The following is a 22,906-nucleotide window of genomic DNA, read 5'->3' on the forward strand; positions in this document are numbered from 1 at the left end:
TATCGATTTCCTGTGTTTGGACGCGCTTTCCGTCCGCGTGCGCGAGTTCCGATCTAATCCAAACTCTCTCTCTCTCTCTCTCTCTCTCTCTCTCTCTCTCTCTCTCTCTCTCTCTCTCTCTCTCTCTCTCTCTCTCTCTCTCTCTCTCTCTCTATCCCTCTCTATCTCTTTCTCTCTCCCCCTCTCTCTCTCTCTCTCTCTCTCTCTCTCTCTCTCTCTCTCTCTCTCTCACGACGGCAGTTACGTCACTTTTACAATATGTTTGCACGGCGCCGTGTTTGTACAGCGAGAGATAGTTGATAAGGGATATCCTCAGAAAGAGCGCTTTTGAAAGCCGCACGTTGAGAGAGCGTATCGAATGCGCGATACACTGTGCGCATTTAAAGGCTTGACCCGATAGCGCGGCGTGTTATCCTTATCGGGCGGCATACGTGGCTATTCATCTTGGCTATTTTGCGTTGCGTAAAAAAAATAAAAAAGAAAGAAAGATGTTATTCAGTCTCGGGGTCATACTCGTCGTAGATTAACTGTTAAAAGCTACTCGCGTAGAAACGTAGACGGCTGGAGAATGCAAACGGCGGTCACGTCGAGCGTTTTCAACGAGGTCGAAACGCGCCACGTGATCTCCTGTTTAATTTCGCTTACGCAACCGTAGGAGCGATTAGCATTTTTTGCTGTGCCTCGTCCCGGTCGAGATGTTATTCTACTGGAGGCAATTAATTTAATTCGCGTTACGGATCGTTTGCCATTCAACCTTTATCTATCGCGAATCCATCGCCAGAGCGAGCGTAATTCGTCGGTTATTGTCGAAAAGACCGACGAACGTCGGTTGTGCACAAAGTGTACATTTAATATTAAATTCAACGTCAACGTTAACGTATAATAATACCGAGCGTACACGCAATCGTTACGCTCTATCGCGATTTTAATTTGTACAATTTTATCGTACGAATTTCGATTGAAATATCGATCATCCCGGCTTACCCGGGTATTTTTAGGCATGTCGTAATCGCGCGCGTTTCTCCCGCGTGGAGATACATCTGTTGGCAGACCTCGTATACGAAAAAAAAAAAAAAAAAAAAAAAAAAAAAGAAAAGAAAACGATATACGCAGGCAGGTATATACAGCCGCATTAATAGACGTGACGCATGAAAAACTTGCAGCCACGTCAGCCGGCTTAGCCTATATATCGATTGGCGGTTCACGCCGGGTCGCACGCTCTTGAGAGATTTACCGGGAAATTGAACGTTCCAAATTTTATTATGTATTCTTGCAGGGGCGAACTCGCGATGAACGCGGTGAACGCGTGTGAATCATGACGGCGAATGTCGTTGTTGTAAAACAATGCCGCATGCAATATGCGGCATACGTGTCATGCTAAAACGCTTAGGCGTCGCTCTGTTTAGCACGCTTTCCTGGTAGTTATACATTAATGACATTGTTTATAAGATTAATAAGATCCCTCGCCAGCTGAAATTAATTAAATATATATATATATGTGTGTGTGTGTGTGTGTGTGTGTGTGAGCAGTTTTTGCTTTGAAATATCTAAAAATTCGCCGAAATCTGAAAATAGATTTAAAAAATAATTTTTTTTACAATTTTTTGAATCACGAAAATTATTACGTAGGACAATTAAGCATGATAATGATCAAATTTTCTATATTCTAGCAGTTAGTTTAATCTATTGCATTACACTGATTTTTATAATTTTTATATTTACAATATAAGAAGAACCTATAAGAAACTTAGATTATTTTAAGTCGCATTTATAATAATATATAATTATAAATGATAATAATAAAATAATATTAAAAATTTTATTTGTACCATCACTCACTTTATTTGTATGCTTGATAAAAAATTTAATTTTTAATTACAAAACAACTAATCTCCGCATCGCAATGAAATTACATAAATAATCTTTAAAATACTTATATAAAAAGAATCGAGATTTTTGTCATTATTTCTTAATGACACTTATTACATTCCTACTCTTTATATTTAATTTTTTATTTAGAATAATTTATAATTTTTTCATTATAAATCAAAATAAATGTAATATTCTTAAATGTCCTACGTAATTATTTTAATAATCCAATTATTAGATAGAATTATTTTCAGATTTGTATCTGACCAATTATTTAAACGCTGCCAAAACTGTTCGTTCCATGTATCTTTTCTGTTTTTACACATATAAAGCATTCGCATCATCTTCATTTAGACTGTTTCAATGATTCTGCTTACTAAACAGCAGTCTGATAAAAATGGTTCAATAGTTATATACATTTCGCGAATACTCGATTTTCCAATATCCTGTAACTCCCCGATAATTGTTATCGTCGATCAAAAAATGGTGGGAGTTTGTTTTAATTATAGTTTATATGTACCTTTACAGTGCATGTCATTCTACCTTCTATCGTGCTCTCTCTCTCTCTCTCCCTCCCCTCCCTCCCTCCCTCTCTCTCTCTCTCTCTCTCTCTCTCTCTCTTCTCTCTTCTCTCTTCTCTCTCAACTGTCAATAACTAGAATTTACAGATCTCTAGATATAAATCTGTAACTGTCATGAGAACAATTTTAATATGATACGTTTCATTCTGCAATAGCTCATCTCTATATATATATTCCCATCTAGCACTGCCGTTTCTCTTATTTTTTTCCTCTAAAATAATTACACATCAACGTTACTAGCTTGGAGATTGCGACTGTTATCGAATCATCAATAGTTCGGCGAACGGTCAGCAAAGTGGGACGCGCAGCAACTGTCCGTCGAGCATTCACCGTGGATCATTATTGGGCCAATGGTCGATCGGCTCTGTTCATCTCCTGTCTTTTTACATGGCAAAATGTTGGCCGATTATATTAACGCGGCCGCGGTTCGCCGGCACGCGGAAGATTAGCACGTGGTAATTAATGCCGCATTTATTCGCGTTATTTCGCGAAAGCGATTAGAACCCATCGCGAAAATCGCAATTACCTTTATCGTCGGATCGTCTGAAATAATTTGGAGCGCGATCTCTGAATCCGTTTGGGAAAGCGGCCAAAATCGGATTTTCACGGGTTCGACACTCATCCAGAATCGTAATTAGGACGCGATTTCGTAGATCGAAATCACAAGAACGACGGCCGCGGCTCGTCTCGGCTCGGCTCAGCTCAGCTCGGCGACGCTTAGTCATTGCTCGTTTTTCCATATAAACTATCGAATTCGACACGGTCCGTGAAGTTTGCCGATAACCTCGATCGAGCGTGTCGACCGCCATGCCGAAAATCACGGCGCATACGCTTATTAAGTAATGGTTACATTCGCCCGCCTTGCTCCGAGCCTTGCGAAATTGTCGCGGGTAACGGCTGTCTTTCGCAAATCCCGAATAAGATTCGACGACGGACACTTTCGCGCCGGGATAAAAGCGTCGCGCTCGGGAAAGGAAGACCTCGCGCCGTTCGCCACATCTCGGAATTAATTATTCATCCGCATTTATTATTACGTTATTAATCGCGCTCCGTCCTCTAAGGAGCGCTTCGGCTAGTCTAAGGTTCGAGTAGAAGATGTCCTGTCGTCACTCAGCTGAGGGATTGAAAAGAGTAAAAGATAAGCTAAAAATAAGAATGGAGCATCAAGTCGTCGTCACCTTAACACTTATCGCGAAGCGCAAAATTGGAACGGTCCGGGCGAATTAATTTTCGGAATGTCCTAGAACCTCTGCTCCCCCCCCCCCTCCCGTCTCACCTCCTCCGACCGGTTCATCGATTGACGCGCGGCGTTCGTAAATGCCGCGGCGACCAAGTCGAGCGTGCCTGGAAACAACGGACGGAGAGCGGTGGCTTATCTTTAACGTGAGAATTTTTCATAAAGTCGACCTACATACACTCGCCCCGTTGCCACGCCGCCAGGTTGGGAGGCATTGATCTGCTCCTGATAACGCGAGCCACGTTACGTATCCAGGCGCATAGAAAATGCGGGGTCGTTTGTTTGTTAGGCAGAGCCAGACCGCCGACGGGAGGGAAATATAGCTGCTGACGCGCTTCCACCTTGAATTTTTTTTTTTTTTTTTTTTCCTTTACGCTCATGCGATTTTCCATCCGTACAATAATAATTCTGTAACCGCAATGTAATTTCTCACTCGGCTTATTTATAGCACGAGGATGTTAACGGAATTAAAATATTCAATATATCATACGACGCGTATTTATAGCTGATAATTCCGTTGCCATTTCGGTATTCGTCAAAGGGACGCGTACCGCCCTTTGAAATGACTGCGGCTGTTTGGCTTTATCAGGTTTATTTTTTCGGCTTTCAGGAGCACACGGTAATACGATTCCGGAAGTCGTTACCGGGCGAGGTTTCACCGGATGGCGGTAGAACACGCGTGCAGCGAGAGGTGGGGTACGCCAGGAACGTGGTTTCCTGTTTTTTGGGCTCTTACGTGCAGATCCCCAAAATTGTTCGTTGCGACGGGGCCGATATAGCCAAATTGTCGGACGCCATCCGCCCTCATCGACCAGGTAAATTGTTTTCCCACACGTCGGAGATATCGCGCCGCGCCGCGCCGCTCTTTATCGCTCCTCGTATTTGCATAGAATATGCCGCGATTCCCACGAAATATATTTGAAATTTAAGTTCGTTTCGTGAGTAATTTTGCGTAATTTGGCCGCAACCTTCGATTTTTCTTTTGTCTCCTTTTATTTTTTCGCTTGCATCAACAATTATCCAACGCGCATCACTTTCTCCGGCGGAATGTTAACTTTTCGATATTTACGCGTAATCGTGCCCTTCTTGGGAAACAAACGCGAAACAGGTGCTGCCGGATCGTAACTAGTTTCGACCGTGTCATCTTTTCGTTTTTATTAAGGCGGCCGCTGAGTTATTCCCCGTCGACGTGTACACCTGCCGCTTTATTTTTTTCGATCGCTCCGACTGAATAACGATCTTTCCGCGTCCGCGAAGCCTCTCGGGACACCGGGTTTCTCGTGCACGCGAGGAGTCTGGAGCTGAAATTTCATCGATTTCGCTTGCAATATTGTCAACAAGGGGCGATCCGATTGCGCCTTATTCTCATCCTTCATTTTCCACGCTACGCGCGATCGATAGTATTAAATTACGATATTACAGATGTATGGAGTGTTCGTGAAAAGACAGTTGTCCGGTAGATTCACCGCGACTATTCGAATCAATCGGATAATTTCGGACGGATAATGGATTGGTGGTCGTCAGTGAGTTCGACGACTTTAATCAATTTTTGCATTCGCAAGTCAGAGTAGCCGACACAGCTATTCTCGTCCACGAATAATCGTTAAACATCGCAAAAATATTATCCGCGATGGATGTTACAATGTAGAGAAATTGTCGAGAATTTATATATCTACATATACACATATATATATATATATATATATCTACACACATATATATATATATATATATATATATATATATATATATATATATTAGGTGTACAAAAAAGTTCTGAGCTTTAGATTTCATACAACCGAAATAACAATTTAAATTTTATATATCTTCCCTTTTGCGGTTTTAAAGCGTTGACATTTGGCCTTCTAAAATGCCATACGATTTGGCGTTTGATGCACATAACCTCAAAAATCAGTAGTGTTCACGATAGCAATAACAAAAGAGCATATTCGATTTTTCGTCTACTTCGCGTTTCATCTGAAGAAAAATGCTGCTGAAGCCACTGCAATGATTTGTGCTGCATATGGAGAAAACGCTGTAAGTCATACTACATGTAAAAGATGGTATCAAAAGTTTCGCCAAGGAGATTTCAGTCTTGAAGATGAACCGCGTGCTGGACGTCCTCAAAAGATTGAAACGGACGAATTGCAAGCACTACTGGATATAAACTCTGCGCAAAAAGGAGCTTGCAGAACAGCTTGGCGTTACGCAGCAAACCATTTCCGTACGTTTACATACAATGGGAAAGGTTCAGAAGGAAGGCAGATGGGTTCCGCATGAATTGTCCGAAGACAACAAAAATCGTCGGCGTGACACTGCACTCACTTTGCTTTCAAAGTTCCGGAAAAAAGATTTTCTGCACAAAATCATTACAGGCGATGAAAAGTGGATTCTTTATGATTACTAAACGTAGAAAATCATGGGTTGACCCTGGTCAACCTTCGACATCGACGCCAAAGCCCAATATCCACGCCAAGAAGGTTTTGCTCTGTATCTGGTGGGACTGGAAAGGTGTGTTGTATTACGAGTTGTTACAACCGGGTGAAACAATCACGGCAGACCGCTACCAACAACAATTGATCAATTTGAGCGATGCATTAGAAGAAAAGAGGCCAAGGATTTACTGGCCAAGAACGTCGTAAAGTGATCTTGCTTCATGACAATGCTCGACCACATGTTGCGAAAGCGACTCAGGACCATATCTTTGCATTAGGGTGGGAACTTCTCCCGCACGCGTATAGCCCAGACATGGCGCCTTCCGATTACTACCTATTCCGGTCGCTGCAGCATCATTTGGCTGATACACATTTCGTAAGATTTGAAGAGATACGAAAATGCATTGATGACTTTATCACTTCGAAGCCGGTGAGCTTCTATCGTCAAGGAATTCGCAAGCTACCCGAAAGATGGCAAAAGATCGTTGATGCAAATGGGGAATATTTCGCTGATTAATATTTTTTTGATTATTTTTGAATAAAGATTGAATTTTACAAAAAAAGCTCAGAACTTTTTTGTACACCTAATATATATATATATATATATATATATATATATATATATATATATAATATATTTTTTAAAACTCGTGATGAACTAATACGATGTTTGACTGACGTGTGTTTCTCTATTCGCATTTGAAATCGCAAGACTAATCATATTTCACAGCCGAGGTAAGAATAACATCGTGTGTTATATTAAGCCGTGGAGAAGTAGACATCACTCTCGCCATTAGTAATCACAATGGTGATAATTATATTGATATTTTATTCCGACGATAAAGATTTTCTCTCCGCGATTCCTCTTAAAATCTCGCTTCACCGTGAAATAAAGATCCAATATACGGAAAGCGGTTCTTTTTTCTTCGAAAGCGATCTACGACGATCTTAAAAATGTATTAATGTATGTGCATAAATTTTTATAATTTTTATATGTACAATGAAAAAATTACAAAAAATTTACAAATTATTCTAAATTAAAAAATAATAATATAAAAAAAGCTTAGCGGTGATTTAAAATTTAGAGCAAAGATTTAAATAAATATGTAGAAGTGTGCTCCAATAGAAATGTAATTAAGAAATGAAATCTTAATTTTAAAAATTATTTAAAGAAATTATTTAAAAATCTTAATTTTTTTTATAAGTATAATTATTTAAGATTTATATAAAGTTTCATTGCGAGATTAGTTGTTCTGTAAATAAAATTTAATTTTATTTGTATCACCTCATCATTTTGTTTGTATTTTTAATAAAAATTAAGTTTTTATATCAAAGTCATCGACATACTTCAAATCGAATAAGTACTTACATAAAAAAAACAAAAATCGAGATTGTCATTATTTCTTAATTACATTTCTATTAAAAGCACTTTTCTACTTAACTTTATACTTAAATAATTTCCAGATTCTAAGCCGCCACAAAACTTTGTTGTATTACTTTTAAATGCGACTTGGCACAATCTATAATTTTTCCATTGTAAACAAAAGTAGGCGTAATATATACGTTCTTAAAGATCGTATCCGCCGTTTCTACGCTCGTACTCACGCGTGACCAACCGTGTACTCGCCTACGCGAATCTTTTCGATTTAATTTGACGGCGTTTACCGTCATATCAAAAGGAAACGATCAAGTGCGATGCATTCCATTCCTCGCGGGTTAATTAAGTGAGCACAGGCTCGAGAAGCAGCGGACGCGGCTTTCTCACCGAGCAACGTGATACCTGGCGCTCGTCGATCGATAAAATAGTAAATAGCAACTTATAATGCAATTTAGGCGAATGTCGACCGCGAGTTTCGACCGGCGACAGCGAGCGGCGCTTTTCATTCGCGCCGGGAAATAAAGTGCGCCACGTCCGCCTCTAAATTTACGACGCGCGGCTCCTGCGGGCTCCGTCTCCCACACTCTCGGGTGCCTGCAGCTGTGCGCTCTCAAAAAGATGACGTCGCGAGAGGAGAGGCGTCTCCTCGAGAGGAGAGACGCGGCGTCAAAGGCAAAGCGGCGTGTCGTTGGCTCCGGCGTCCGGTTATTCGTTTTTTAAGTTTCCTCCTTAATGCCCCCTCCCCCCTCCCCCTCCCACCCACCCCTCCCGAGACACGCGCATATCCCGCGCATAATCCTCCACCGCTATCTGGATCACTGGTTTCTTAATTTAACGCGGAATTTCACGTGTATGCCTCTCGATTTATGGGAGAAACCTCGGCGCGTCTCGCCGCTTGTTGACCGCGACGTTCACACGTTTCTCCGAGCGCGGGACGCGCACACGATCAGTCACTCCTACGAAAAGGCCGCGACCCCGAGAGAGATGTCCGCACAGCCCCGAGATACCGCACCTTCGGAAAAGCCAATGTGCTCGCCTGAGGTCGCTCGTTTCAAATATCGTTCTCAGCGACGAGCCGCGAAATCGGCCGAGGGATCGTTGATCTGTGGGCGAAGGACGGAAATTCGAAGTGCGCAAGTGGGAAATGCGTGAAGCAAAACTCCATCGGCTAGAGAGACGCGAATAAATTCTCCCTCCGTCAGTCCTCGCGCCGTTGCGTCGTCGAGTGAGTCGTCTGTAAAAATTTGTCCCCGTCTTGCTGACGTCATTCTCGGGGAGGACAGGAGAGACTTGGAGCATTATGAACGGAAGCTGCGAGGAAGAACCGCATTAGTGAGACCCGACGCGAGCCTCGTCTCGTCTTCGTCATTTTCAATAATGTGTACTTTCAACTTTCGGAAAGTCGGATATATCGTTTGACGAGATGTAAAAGACGAAGTCTCTCTCGGTAAAAAAAAATAAAGTCGATGTGTGGTACGTATAGCGACGTACTTCGGTAGACAGATGCCGGCAGTGTTACAGAGAGGCAGTTATTATAGTAATTAAAAGGATACGGTTAATAAATATAGAGATAGATGTTTTTTACTGTCGCGTGGTTATGATCGGCCACGTGATTGCGAGTGCCCTTTGATCCTTTCGAGCGCACGTTTTTTTTTTTTCTATTTTATTTTTCCTTTACGTTTGTTTCATCTTGGGTAAGTGGGAGTTAAACTGACTCAGCCTTGAAAGCTTCCCACTTGCATTTATTAATCTAAATGTTACATAAAAAAAATATTACTTTTAAATCAAGACTAACTATTCTTATATATATTCTTATATATATTATAATAGAAGATTTTTAGTCTTGAACAAAAGTAATACTTGCATCGATACAAATTCAGTCAGATCAGGACCGAAATTTTTAATAAGATTATAATGTTCTTGCTCATAAAAGAAAATATTTGTTTTCATTTAAGACTAATTTTTCTTCCTATGTATATAAAGAAATATTCTTTTAAATATGGAATTTTTATTTTTAGCACTTAAAAAATGTTATTTTATATTTAAAACACATATGCCTTAGTTTATAATCATTTATAAATAAGTATGAAAAGTTTTGTTTATACGTAAGATATAAATAAGTTAAAACTGAGATCTAACTTGAGATCTAATTAACCTCATGCGAGCACTTACGGATTAGCATCTTGGAAATTGATGGAAATTATTTTAGTACAGTCAATGGTTATTGATATTTCCTTAATAAGTTGCGATAAGCACAGCCGCTTCATTACAAAGTTTATCTCAAGGCATAATGATACGATCCTTCGAATGAATACGTACGTGTAACTTCTTCGGTTTACAAGCTTTTAAACGGTATTTTTAGAAAACGATAAATACCGGATGCTTTTATTGATATTTAGCACATCGGAGGCTTCGTATCGAGGAGGAGATAAAACGAGATGATATATTTTCTGTTTACGTTCGAGTGTGCAGCGAGGACTGATAATATTTGCATACGTTCTTGTCTCCGTTCCGTCTTACAGTTTTCTTTCCCGCGCGAAAGGTCAAAATCAGATCGCCGATACGCATGCGTAACATTTCGCACAATTAAAAATCACATCGATAAATAACAGAGTCAATTAATTTGTTGAAGATGTGCTGGAAGAAACGCCCACGCACGTCGCTCGACGAGAAGGAAACGATCATCTCTATCTCGCAAAGATTCCCCCCCTTCCCTCCCTCCCCCCTCCCCTCGTCATCTTCGTCCTCGTCCCAGAAGGATGCGTTTTGTTCGAGAACATTTATTACACACGCGCACACAATGAAGGAGCGAGATCGCGACCACGCGATCGCACGGCGGGCAAGGGGAGGGGGAGGGGATTTTATTTTTGAATAATGCAGCGACGTTTATCATCCGCTATCGGCGAGAAGGAGATCCGCCCATTGTATGCAACGCGCGGTAATTTCGTTCGGTGGAACTACTTCCCTTTTCTCTTTCGGTGCGAGATTGCTCCGGGCAATCGTCGCTTCGCGATTCCTTATCGGGATCCGTCGATCGCCCTATCGAGCCCCATCTCTTCACGAAGTTATTTTAAAAATATTAACAATCACTTCTTCCTTGATATGTTGATCTTAACGTAATACGTGACGTAATCACGCGAATGCTGATGGCCAATAACGAATAATTCGGTGTGAAATAAACTTTAATTTAGTTACGAGAAATATTCTTTAGTTTAAAAATAAATGGTAAGGGGGGGGGGGGGTAAGGGTACTTTGAAAAATCTTATCATGCCGTTGTAAAGTGTTTATGAAATCATGAAATTTTTATTCGAAACATTTTTTCATATTCATCTGTTGTTTTGACGATTCGCTTAGAAACATAAAGATTGATTTTTTTTCACCCCTATAAGAAATATTTTCACCTCTAAAACTATTTAACAGCAACAATAAAAAATTGCTTTGTGGTTAGGTCCAGTTACTTATGCGAACTTTCAGATTTTTTTGAATTTTACTTCCTGAACTTTCCCAAGTGGAACACGCAATAGCACTACTAAAAATAAAAAATTAAATTCGTGTCTGGTTCATTCATGCTTCCCATTATTCGCGTGAAACGACAGCGCGTTTGTACATAGAACGGACATTGGACGTCGCATGGACGTTGCATGGACGTCCGATACTAGTTTGCATACGTCCACATGTGGACGTGAACCGCCCGTTGTTTATGCATAGACGCCTAGCGCCGATGCGAGCCGTGCAGGAAACGCCGGGTGTTTTTCACCGGAAATCTGTTTGACAGACTTTGTGTGAAACGGGGGGGTCCTGGAAGAAAACCCTCGGTATAAGAGGTGGGTGGGCAGGATTTACGCGCGGCTGCATCCGAGGGGGTTTACGGCGAAGCGATGCTAATCAGGGATGCCCCGTGTCACGTCACGATCTCTCGCTTTCTCGTCCACGCAACGCTTAAAAATTTAATGCCGCGCCTTATATTAATTAACGAGATAAAAAAGAAAAACCAGTGTACCTTGATCGTAACGTCTCGCGACGACGACGACGACGACGACGACGACCGTTGATGGGGGAAAAAAATCGAGGAAGTTTTCGCGCCGCGCAATTCTCGCGTGATCGTGTCACCTTTTTATTCTTATAAACATAACGGTTCTCGCTCATTGGCGTGCCGTCGGCGTATCGCGTGTCAGAACGGACCACCGAAGTTTAACATAAGTTTATTATACTTACTAAATACCGAGCGGCGAGAGCTCATACTCGGTCACCGTGTCTTCATTTTCTTTTATGTAATTCCCGTTTCTGTCATGCATTTTTCGTTCTTTTAATAACGTCGTATATAGGGTGTACGAAAAAGTCGATACTCCTAATATTTTGGAAACATTTCCAAAAAAAATGTTCTATATAAAAATTATAGGGTTTCAAGAAGCTACATGATTGCGATATTGACTCATTCGCAGATGGCGCCAAAATATATAAATATTTTTTTATGCCCATCTTTAGTTTGAACGATATTATATTTTTTATTAAATAATTTTATTATTTAATATAATTTTATTATTTAATAAAAAATATAATATCATTTAAACCAAAGATGATCATGTTATTTTATTAAATAACATGATTCTTCTAGTTGTCCTGAATATAAAAGTGTTAAGATATAGTTATAAAAAAATTAATAGTTTATAAGATATTTTATATTTTATTCTGGCATATTATGACATAGAATGTTAAATATCTCGGAAACTATTTATTTTTTTATAACCGTATTTTAATACTTTTATGCAAAATAAGGAGACGAATCGATTAGTGTAAAGAAACATGTAATTATCTTCAAGAAAAATACTTGCATATTATTAATTGCATAATTTTTTTTTTAGTGATGATGTATCTTCTTCGTACCGGTTGATTTATCTCATCATTTTGTGCATAAAAGTATTAAGATACAGTTATAAAAAATAAATAGTTTATGAGATATTTTTTATTTTGTCAGAATATATCAGACTAAAGTATAAAATATTTCGTAAAATATTGATTTTTTAATAACTGTATCTTAATACTTTCATATTCAGAGTAACGAGAGAAATCATATTACATAACAAAAAATATATGATTCCATTTAGGAAAATGGTGATTATAAAAAGTCTCGACAGTAGCTTTATCTGCAAACGAATTAATATCATAATCATACAGCTCTCTTGAAACCGTATGACTTTTACGGATATTTTCATAAAAAATATTACAGGATTCCGACACTTTTCCGTCGTACATCCTGTACTTTCTCTTTCATATATCTTTATGATTATTTTTACGTACTTTTTTTTATATATATATTTTCTCTCTTTTTATCTTTTTTTTTTTTTAGTTTCCCCTTTGCGTTCTTACGTATGTATTTTTTCTTAATTATTTCATCCTTATTATTCTTCCATCGTATTGTAACTTCTGTTCTCCGTGAAACTTCCGTGTTTATGAAACTAAATTGTAACCGCCGTAAATTTTATAATTCGAATTTACAGAACTTTTACAGTGCTTTTCTTCGCGCTTCTTCGCGCTCGCACTTATCTAGATAAACTTGCATTTATCCGTTTACACATCGGTTTACCGGCGAAAAGTCCATCCGGTCTCTGGTCTCCCGGCGGCTGCAGATGCAACAAGTGGTCGGCGGTGCTCTTCCGCTTTTCTTTCCGCGGACTCGTCGATATTCCGACACGTTGGCACTTTCTCCGGCGGCGGATTGGAAATAGGAGCCACCGCCACCGCCGCCGCCGCCGCCGCCCTCCTCCCCCTCCCCTTCCTCCCTCCCTCCGTTGCTTCGTCGGCCGGCGATTGCAAAAGGAACATGCGGGGACTATAAGCGACGGCGTCACGTGCCCGACTAGAAAATATATATTTCACGAGAAACCGACGGCGGTTACGAGCGAGATGGAATCCTATTCCGCCAGTGTTCGGCTTCTGTTCGGGCTATTTCGAGAAATATCGTTAAGGAAAGCGCGGCTAATTACCGCGCTTGCTGACGCATAACAAATGTGTAATTTGTAATACACGGAGAGGAAAAAAAAAAAGTGCGTGTGTTTTAAAGGCAAACGATATGCTTGGCGATATATTACGGTTTTAAAACTACAGCTCATATCTAATTTTTCTCTTATCGCGCGCAATATATAAAATTCATTATTCCCCGTAATTTCCACTTGGACGTTGTACGGTACGTCACGGGTATACATAAATAACATACAGCCGCAAATATATTCGGATTGATTTACTCGCGATTTACTCCCCTCGATTACCGCATTCGGAATCAATCGTAATCGCACCGCGCTTTCCTCTCCCCCTTCCCCCCTCCTCCCCCCCACCTCTCCGTCCGACAAATATAACAGAAACAGAATAGGTTATACAAGTCGGACAGTTCCTCCGATAAAACGTGAAAGCTCCCGGGGTCTGTTATTCGCCATGGGTTATCGCCGGACGCCTTTGTGCACATTGTGAAATTCGCGCGACTGTCGATACTTTTATACTCGCGCTTCTCTGTTATCTCCGACGATATTGCGCACTCGCGCCGATACGGCAGTATCGATTTCCCGTCGTAATATGCATCGCGTCGCGTCGCGTCGCGTCGCGTCACCGCGCGATCCCATGCGTGTCATTAACGAATGGAAAAAGGACGAAAAATACAAAATGGGCGATCAGCCCGCGCGTCGCCGATACCGGCAATTTTCACGTCGTCAATTTCAACGTTTCGGAGAAGTCATTCTCCAATGATACGCGAGGTTGACACCTAACGTCCGTGCGAGAATCAAATCACGCGTCGTCGTCGACATTCCCCCGCGACCCCACTTTCATTAAGGTCTCTGTAATTAACGGCTTTAACGTTCGATGAAAGTCGCTTGTCTACCGCCCGCAAAGCGCACAAACGGCGTAAACAAATGTAATTTCCGGAGGAAGAGGCACGTCATACGAAAACAACGTTGCATCTCGTATGTTTGTTGCAGCGGAAACCCCCTTTCCTCCTCTCTCCTCTTTCTCCAATGGGATTACTCAATAAACATTCACTGGTATAAATATGGTGTAACATATTGGTGATTTAAAATTGGTATAAAAGATATAAAAAATATACAATTTTTATGCCGTATAATAGTATATATTTAAAAATTATAGTGAAAAAACGTTTTTCAAACGCTACGTGACATAAATGTAACATGACGTACATTCGATAAACACAGATTGGTATAAAAAAATATATTAAAACTCACGAAAAAGGTATTAAATAAACGTATATAAACATATCCGCGATTTTATAGGTATAAACTTATAAACTTATTTATAAACATATCCCACGAATTGGTATAAGAAACATTGGTATAAAAATCTATAGAATGTATAAAAACTTATACATACTCATACAACACATTTTATCCGAAGGATGTCTTGGGAACATCCTTAGGACGTTCTCTTATAGGATGTTCTCTGGATGTCTTTAGAACATCCTTTAGGGTCTATGTTGTATAAGTATTGTACGTGTAAAAAACATTAAATAAATATATATAATTTGTAGACATATACTCTTTTTTACACGTATAATATATAATATATATGTGTTTTTATATATTTCTTATACTTAATCCATGTATATTGGGATTAATTCACTAAATGGTATTTCTTCTCGTAGTTAAAAGACAATTTATTTTGTAACGTCTCCGATACATATTTAATGAATTTTATGAATGTATGTGTTTTTGAAATCTTTTATATGTTATTCTTTTCATTAAAAATAATTATTAATAATCGAAATAAATAAGTAAAATTCAGAATAAAATAAACACGAATTGGTATACGAAATATATAAAAAAATAAAAATACATGTATTATATAGTGTAAAGACATAGTAAATATAAATGTATTTATAAATACGTATATAAAATGGGATGGACCGCAGACATGTCCGCGACATCCATATTATATACGTTTATCAAAAACATTTTTCATATTTATGATATGCATAGTTCTATGAATTTTTATACGTTTCTTATAACTATTCGTGGTTTATTGGATAGTATAAAAATATCGCTGTGTTATTTAATATTTTAACGAAATCGCGTTAAGACCGGCTGCATCTGCCGCAACCTCGTGGGACTTTCTGTTCTTTCTCTCTCTCTCTCTCTCTCTCTCTCTCTCTCTCTCTCTCTCTCTTTTTTTCTTTGTTTCTTTTCCTCTTCAGTCTCACTCACTTTCGAGGATAGTCCTCGATTCGTATCATGTATTTTCGGAGATCGACCCACGTCACGCGGAATATTTTTGCAATCGGACCGCCGTGTCGGACGTTTATTTTCAAAGATATTGAGGCGTGGAATGTGTAAACGGAGACTGTGTAAACTTTCGCAGCGCCGCTCTGCATCGCCGTCGGTTGACATGACGGAAATCTTCTTATGCACTTGCGATAGACCTACGACAGACCTTACGTATCAAATCTAACGAGTGAAATTTGACTTACATAATTCGCACCTTGCGTTCGCTGAAAAAGATTCAAGTATCGAGAAACAAAGTATAATTTTAAACACGCATCTCCATAAATCTCTATCTCTCTCTCTCTCTCTCTCTGTCTTTTCCCTCTAATTATTCCCCTCTCTATCGCCCCATCTTTTTTTTCTTTCCGAGTTACGTAACACGAAACGCTGTTAAGATTCATAATTGTTTCATTTCTGAGTGCTACCGAGCGGTTCGCCTTCCACATTGAAAAAAAAAAAAAAAAAAAAGAACGCAGCTAATGACGCGTTAATGATGCTGGCGCAGAAATGCATAGTGTTATCTTGGCGTGAGAATATCTCGATACTACGTTTCCGCGTTGATATGGCATGTTGTAATCAGTCCTCACCTGATACGGTCAACAATACCAACGTCGACTGGAACGGACGTAGTGTGAAGTTAAACGAAAATGGCCGGTCAGAGTAATTGACCTCTTTAACGCGCGCGTAAATTGCACCTTAAAAAGATACAATTTACGTAATAGACGTAATTCAATGCACAAGACGCGCGATGCGCGAGTAGTAGACGACGCGATCGATTTTGATTTTTTTTTTATCGATAATTTTTTTTTTTTTTTTTTATAGATAATAAAAGAAAAGAGTCACCGCGTTAGCAAATTTACTCGATCGGAAATTTGGAACGGGAGAGAATAGAAGAATCCGAAGAAATTACCCTCGCTCGTAGTTAGTTCTACGCGCAGCTTTCCCTCCGCCGAGGAGAAAAAGGAAAGACGCACGATCGATCCGTAACTTTGTGCATGATGCACGAAATTTAAAGTCACGCGTGCTCGGCATTTAGCGAAATTACCGTACGTCATTATCCTTTGACACGGACCTCTCGTTTCGCTGACGCTTATCACGCTGAGAGAAATTTGTTGCCATCAGGTTTACTTGTGACAGCTAAATAGCTTTGTTATAACACTCAAAAAGAAGAGTAAGCGAAGAGTAAAAAAATATCTGATGATTGAGAGAGTGTAGTTTATATAAAATAACAGAGTATCTACTATCTGGAAAACTTGAAATTTTCGAGAGAATTTGTTTATGTTTCGAACAATTAGAATATTTTCAGAGAAAATCGAGAAATTTTTTTTGAAGTCGCTTTTTTCTAATATTTTGCTTTTATATTATAATTGGAAGTTTACCGATTGAATTGTTAACAATAAATAAGTAGACTCGTCCAAACATCAGAGTATACTGATTTTATGACTTTATGATTCAAGTATTCGATTTCGAAAACAACGTTTTGAGTGCAATTTTATTTCAGATGAAGAAGGATATTTATTTTGATAGTTTTATAAAAGTTTAATTTTGTACCAGTTACGCCTTATGGAATTTTTTGTTCGAGTGATTCTTAATTTTATTTTATTCATAAATTTTTAGGAATGGGAAGTATTAAGGACTTTGCACAATAAATATATATTTGTAAGATATATTTAAACATATTTTTATCTGGAATTTTTAATAAATTGCTTTGAAAATTAAGAAATTTGTTTTCGAGTTAAGTAATACATGGATGTAACTTGACTTTGTATATGTATATCTCTTGATAGAAGAAACCAGTTTTCCATTACATAATTTTATCAAATTATTTCTTTCTCTTTCAATATATTCTCATTTTTCATCGATGCGAATATCGACGCAATATTTTTCATGTTGCGACTCAACAATAATTATAAATAATTATAAATAATTATAAATTAAAAAGTTAAAGAAACTCGCCTAAATGCGAGTCGAGGCGCGATCGCGTAATGTTTTTGTTACGAATATGACGTTCTCTCTCTCTCTCTCTCTCATGAAAGCCATATAACCACGCCATTTACGTTCCGCCGTTAACGATTTCTGAGAGACATAAGTGACTAATGGAGCACGTTCAATTTGGGACACCCACTCGAATATTCCGACGACGGATAAGCGAGATAACGAGGCAACTTCTGTTTGACACCTTTAATTGTGCCGATATCTTACGGCCGCGTGTATTCGACGGTGGCAAATGCGCGAAGGGAAAGTTCAACCGCCCGTTCGTTAATTTATGCCTCCCTCCTCCCCCGCCCCCACTGATAAACGATCGTCTCGCAATCGGCGGTGAAAGATACGGCGCTGTTTAGATTCGCGTCATGACCGCCGTGATTCTTATCTCGAGTCTCAACACCTATCGAGTGTTCTTTTTTTTTTTTTTCTTTACACACACATATATATATATATATATATATATATATATATATATATATTATATACACACATATATATATATATATATATATATTAAGTGCGAACGGTAATTTCTCTGTAGTTTCTCAGAACACATATTGCCGCGGAGAACATTTTGATTCATGATCGGCATTATTCCAATATTGTGCGCTATCCGCCAGTTATCTATGAAAGTTACTACACGAGAGATAAAACGCTAAACGCGGCGGGAGCCCACGCGGTGGGCGGCGTTTGAATTCCACGCTTTTTATGACATTTGTATATATCTTTTTCTAATTGCCGAGAAAGTATCCGCGAGTATCTCTCGCGCCTTGCTAGTCACCGTTAATCACCTGTTTGCCGTCCGGCGAATCGGCACTTGTTGCGATTTATTAAGGCCTCTAAATCGCCGCGTTTTCCCGCCGCGAACGCGCAGCGCAGCGTTTTATCGCGGAGCAAACGCGGAGTAACGAGAGTCACGAATCTCCTTTCGGCATCTATTCTAAGGCCTCGTTATATCGCTCGTATTCGCGCGAGTCGGTCTGCTATTCGCCAAAGGCACTTCGACATCCGCCGCGGCGGCGGCGGCGGCGGCGGCGGCGGCGGCGGCGGCGGCGGCGGCGGCTCGCGTGACTTTCTTCTATTTCAGAATCACGTGAATCGCAAGAACGGTTTCGCGCCCACGCGTTGTCTTTCGGTACCACCCTTTGGCGCGGCTCGGCGGGTGGAGGAGTTTTATTTTTAGGACGGACGTGTTATTTTACGTCTATACCTACACGCTGCACCGCAACTGTGTGAACGTCTATATCCTATCGTTATTATTATTATTATTATTATTATTATTATTGCCGAGTTTAGCAAAGCTAAATTGCGTTGAAGATAAGCGAGGAAAGTTTCACCGGATGTTGAATTTTACATTTTTCTTGCAGAGGCACGCCGGCACCACGACATCACGGACACGTACGCTATGAAGTTCCCGGATTATACGTTTTTGGACCGGCAATTGGAGCTCGATCAAACCGTCTTCCGAAGCCGTTCGACCTTCTGCGTGGAGATAAAGCCGAAGCAGGGATACCTGGAAGAGGCGGAGCAGAGATTTCCAGGATGTCCGTATTGTCTCAATCAATACGCCAAGGTATTTAACGATCATTTGCAATTATTTTTGCAAATTATACACATACATATATACGATTATCGATGATATATTTAAATAAAACAATTTTTTTAGCTGCGACGAAAAAGCATCGTTGCCTGTAGCAATTATTGCCCGTTCGATCTGTTCTCCGGGGTGGAAACGCGCATGAAAGCCGCTGTAGTGGAGCTTTTGAGGTCACCGCAGAACAATTTGAAGATCTTCAAAGATGGCTTCGTCGTCTACGATCAGACGTCCTCGTCCAACGATCTCGAGAGCGTGCTGGAGGAATGGTTTCGGAATGCGGCGACGAAGAACCGCGTTGACGAGTTCTGCAATTTGGTGTGCGCTGCCCTTATGCGACCTATCGCCCAAGAACAGCTGAAACCGCCGGTCACTTCACGTAAATTTCCCGCGAATCAGGTTTCGACATTTTGTGTCACTCCGAATGTGGTAGCGAAAGCTGAATGGTGTCTTCAACTCGCGGGAAAAGTAATTACTCGTCTTAGAAATGATCGTTTACTCAAAATAATATATGTATATATATATATATATATATATATATATATATATATGAAAATATTATATAAATGATGTTAATCATTTTTGTTTTTTTTTTTTGGTCTCGTAGAAATGCAATTTTAATGGCAGCGATTTACCGAAAAACTCGGTGCTGGAGCGAATCTGGAATATGCAGCGACTGTCTTTCGTGAACACCAATTATATTTACAGTATTTACTCCAAGTTTGCATCGTTACTGAATGACGATATGATATACTCAAACTTGACCAAATTGAATAAGACTTGTAATGTCTTTCGCGCTTTACGGGATAAATCAATGGTATGTATTTTTAATTGACTTTATATACATAATAATACATAAATATACGAAAGAAGAATTTTTTAAATGTATGAATATGTATTAGAGAATACTCGTCTTTCTCTTTGTTCCAGAATACAATCGTTCAGATGATGCAGACCACGAAGGAGATAGATTGTCAAATACTTAAGAACAGTATTACACAAGAATACGATGACGATTTCAATGGATTTCATTATGATGTCAGTTTAGAGTCTATTTTATCTACTAATACCGACGAAATGCTTGTGAATGGTGATCTTATATCGCAAACAGAAATTAATCCCAACCCAGATTCGCGCCAATCATTTTATGGAAACAAGAGAGTCAGCAACGATGATGACGAGCGAAAGGCAAATGTACAGATTACTGCCGAACATTTGTCAGCGTTACAAAATTACCTTTTATTTGTCACGGCCAGAGATTGCTCCATATTAATGACCTTCCGCGAATTGCATCCGTAAGTATATTGTTCGGAACAGTGATCTGTATTTTCATTGTATGTTTAAAGCGCTGAGAATAGTATAGATTTATAACAATAGCAAAGTTAGTGATAAAATTGATTTAATGTAATAGTGCTATAAAAGGAAATAAAAGGAAATGCGCTTTCTAATTATTCTCTATAGTCATTGTTTAAACTGTATAATAGTTGCCCAATACATGCAACGCTGCAGCGAGCAAGTACTTCATTTATCTGATTATATATGATCATTTCATTCAGTTATTATAATTAAATTCATAAAACATATAATTCATAAATGTTTAACATGAGTCATTTATTACAATCTGCAATGTGTGAAGCAACTATTATTTTCGCATTATATTAAATGCACTAATTGAAATGTGTTAAGCTTCAGTAATCAGCTTCAGTAATCTTATCTTTTTATAGGGAAGACGCATCAAGAATGCCTGTGGCAAATACAATCAAGCTTTCGGAGCAACATTACTTTTTAAGTAGCGTCAAAGTTTCAGATTTAGATTCAAAAAGCGTTCATTCCATCAAAAAGCATCAACAACGAGATGTGAATATTTTTGATTCTGTGATTTCTTTGCTAGAAGAAGAGATTCTTTTTACGACTAGATAATTGCTCAGGAGAGAAAAGCGATGCTAATGTAACGATACTGTATTTATACGATAAGGCATCTATTTAGAACAAAGCAAGTGTGCGTGTGTATACTTAATTGATGATACGCTTACCGATTATGAGGCATACCGTTTCTTATACTGATATATTTTTATGGCATTCGTAAGAAGGATATTGATGTTATCATTCATCAATCAGTGTGTTAAATTAAACATTTCACTTCCGCGTGCTTAATATATTAGATTATGTGTGCATATGATTCAACGAACGAATATATGTTTTAATACTATTTTTACAGTTTTAAAATTGACAGACGACGAATAGAAAAAGAACTTGTTGATATGAAAAATTGTTTGCGAACTGTTTTATAATTTAATATTAATGCTCAAAAATGTATCTATTAGACATTGTAATTGCATTGATTTTTCAATGAAATGAGATAAGAGATTTATGTAGAAAGAAAGAATAGGAACATGCTAAAGCTGATAATATGAATATATTTGATTTAAGATAATTAGTTTGCTATGTGTATGAGGATCTCGTGTCAAAAGACTGAGTAGAGAAATTAAGTTAGCATGTTGTTTAATCGTTATCTTGTTGATGTTTCTCTCCCTTAAATTAAAAATAGCGAAATAAAATATCCGATAAGTACACAGCATATAGCACAGCATATAGCACAAATTTGTAATTATATCTTATGGAAGACTGCATATAATTTATCGATTGATGAAAGCAGTTTGTTGTCATTTTAAAATGTGTAAATGTTAAAGAGAATATATTTATTTTATCATTAAATTATTTATAATTTATTTAAAACAAAAAGAGCTATACAAGTCTTTATTACATAGAATTGAGATCAATATGTTTAATATTTCAAATAAATTTCTTTGTTTTATATACACTTTTATAAATTACTTAGCTTGATCTAAAAGGAAATCTCATTTATCTCATTTTAAAATTGCATGCAATTGGTTAGAAAGAAAGAATATTTCGAAAAGGTTAAGAATGCGTTTAAAATGCGCTCGTAATATTGAAAATCTATAGCTCATGTATTGTAAAATATAGATTTTCAGTATTGATATATTTCAAAATATGAATATATTTGATTTAAGATAATTAGTTTGCTATGTGTAAACACTTTAAATAGCCAAAGATAAGAAACAATTAAGAAAACAAAAATTATTTAAAATCGCATGAGTATCTAAATATCTCAAGACCATATATTGATTTGGTAGTGCGGGTGACTATATAGTGATATTAGTTCAAACTATGAAATAAATGTTTTACTTCATCTTTCATATTTATTTCTCTTAGACTTGGTTGTACAATATGTGTTATTTAATAACTATTTTTGTAAAAAAAAAAAAAAAAATAAAATAAAATATGTGTAGAATTAAATGATGCATTAGTTTAAAAAAATTACCATATATATATGAATTCAGTGAAGATTATAAATATTGTGATTTTTTTTTTAAATATATTGACCAATGTAGAAGAAAGAAATCGGATATATCGGAGGACATCCACGTTGCAATATCGCACCGACTTGATCGAATTTTCGTACGAGCAATTGTCCCGGGTACAAGGCCGCGTTGCACAGTTATGAATGACGTGGTGGCAAGGTGGGGCGAGCATGCATCAGCGT

The 22,906-nt window shown here is 38.5% G+C and overlaps 1 protein-coding gene across 8 annotated transcripts in view; it reads left to right on the plus strand.

Annotated features, from left to right (window-relative positions):
• Ipk1 (Inositol phosphate kinase 1) overlaps positions 1–22,561 on the plus strand; it is a 102,341-nt gene extending 79,780 nt beyond the window's left edge. For 7 of the 8 annotated variants that reach the window (XM_011642234.3, XM_089075627.1, XM_089075625.1 and 4 more), the window contains 6 exons: positions 4,298–4,502; positions 19,115–19,320; positions 19,414–19,809; positions 19,949–20,158; positions 20,272–20,636; positions 21,066–22,561. In XM_011642234.3, the coding sequence (XP_011640536.2) occupies positions 4,298–4,502; positions 19,115–19,320; positions 19,414–19,809; positions 19,949–20,158; positions 20,272–20,636; positions 21,066–21,261 (1,578 nt within the window). In that variant the 3' untranslated portion in view covers positions 21,262–22,561. Of the gene's footprint in view, positions 1–3,752; positions 3,834–4,297; positions 4,503–19,114; positions 19,321–19,413; positions 19,810–19,948; positions 20,159–20,271; positions 20,637–21,065 lie in introns of those variants that run through there. The other variant, XM_089075631.1, reaches the window with a different exon arrangement.
• The last annotated feature ends 345 nt before the right edge of the window (positions 22,562–22,906 follow it).

This window comes from Pogonomyrmex barbatus, unplaced genomic scaffold (assembly GCF_055798465.1).
Source record: "Pogonomyrmex barbatus isolate J1 unplaced genomic scaffold, ASM5579846v1 scaffold19, whole genome shotgun sequence".
Lineage (NCBI taxonomy): Eukaryota > Metazoa > Arthropoda > Insecta > Hymenoptera > Formicidae > Pogonomyrmex > Pogonomyrmex barbatus.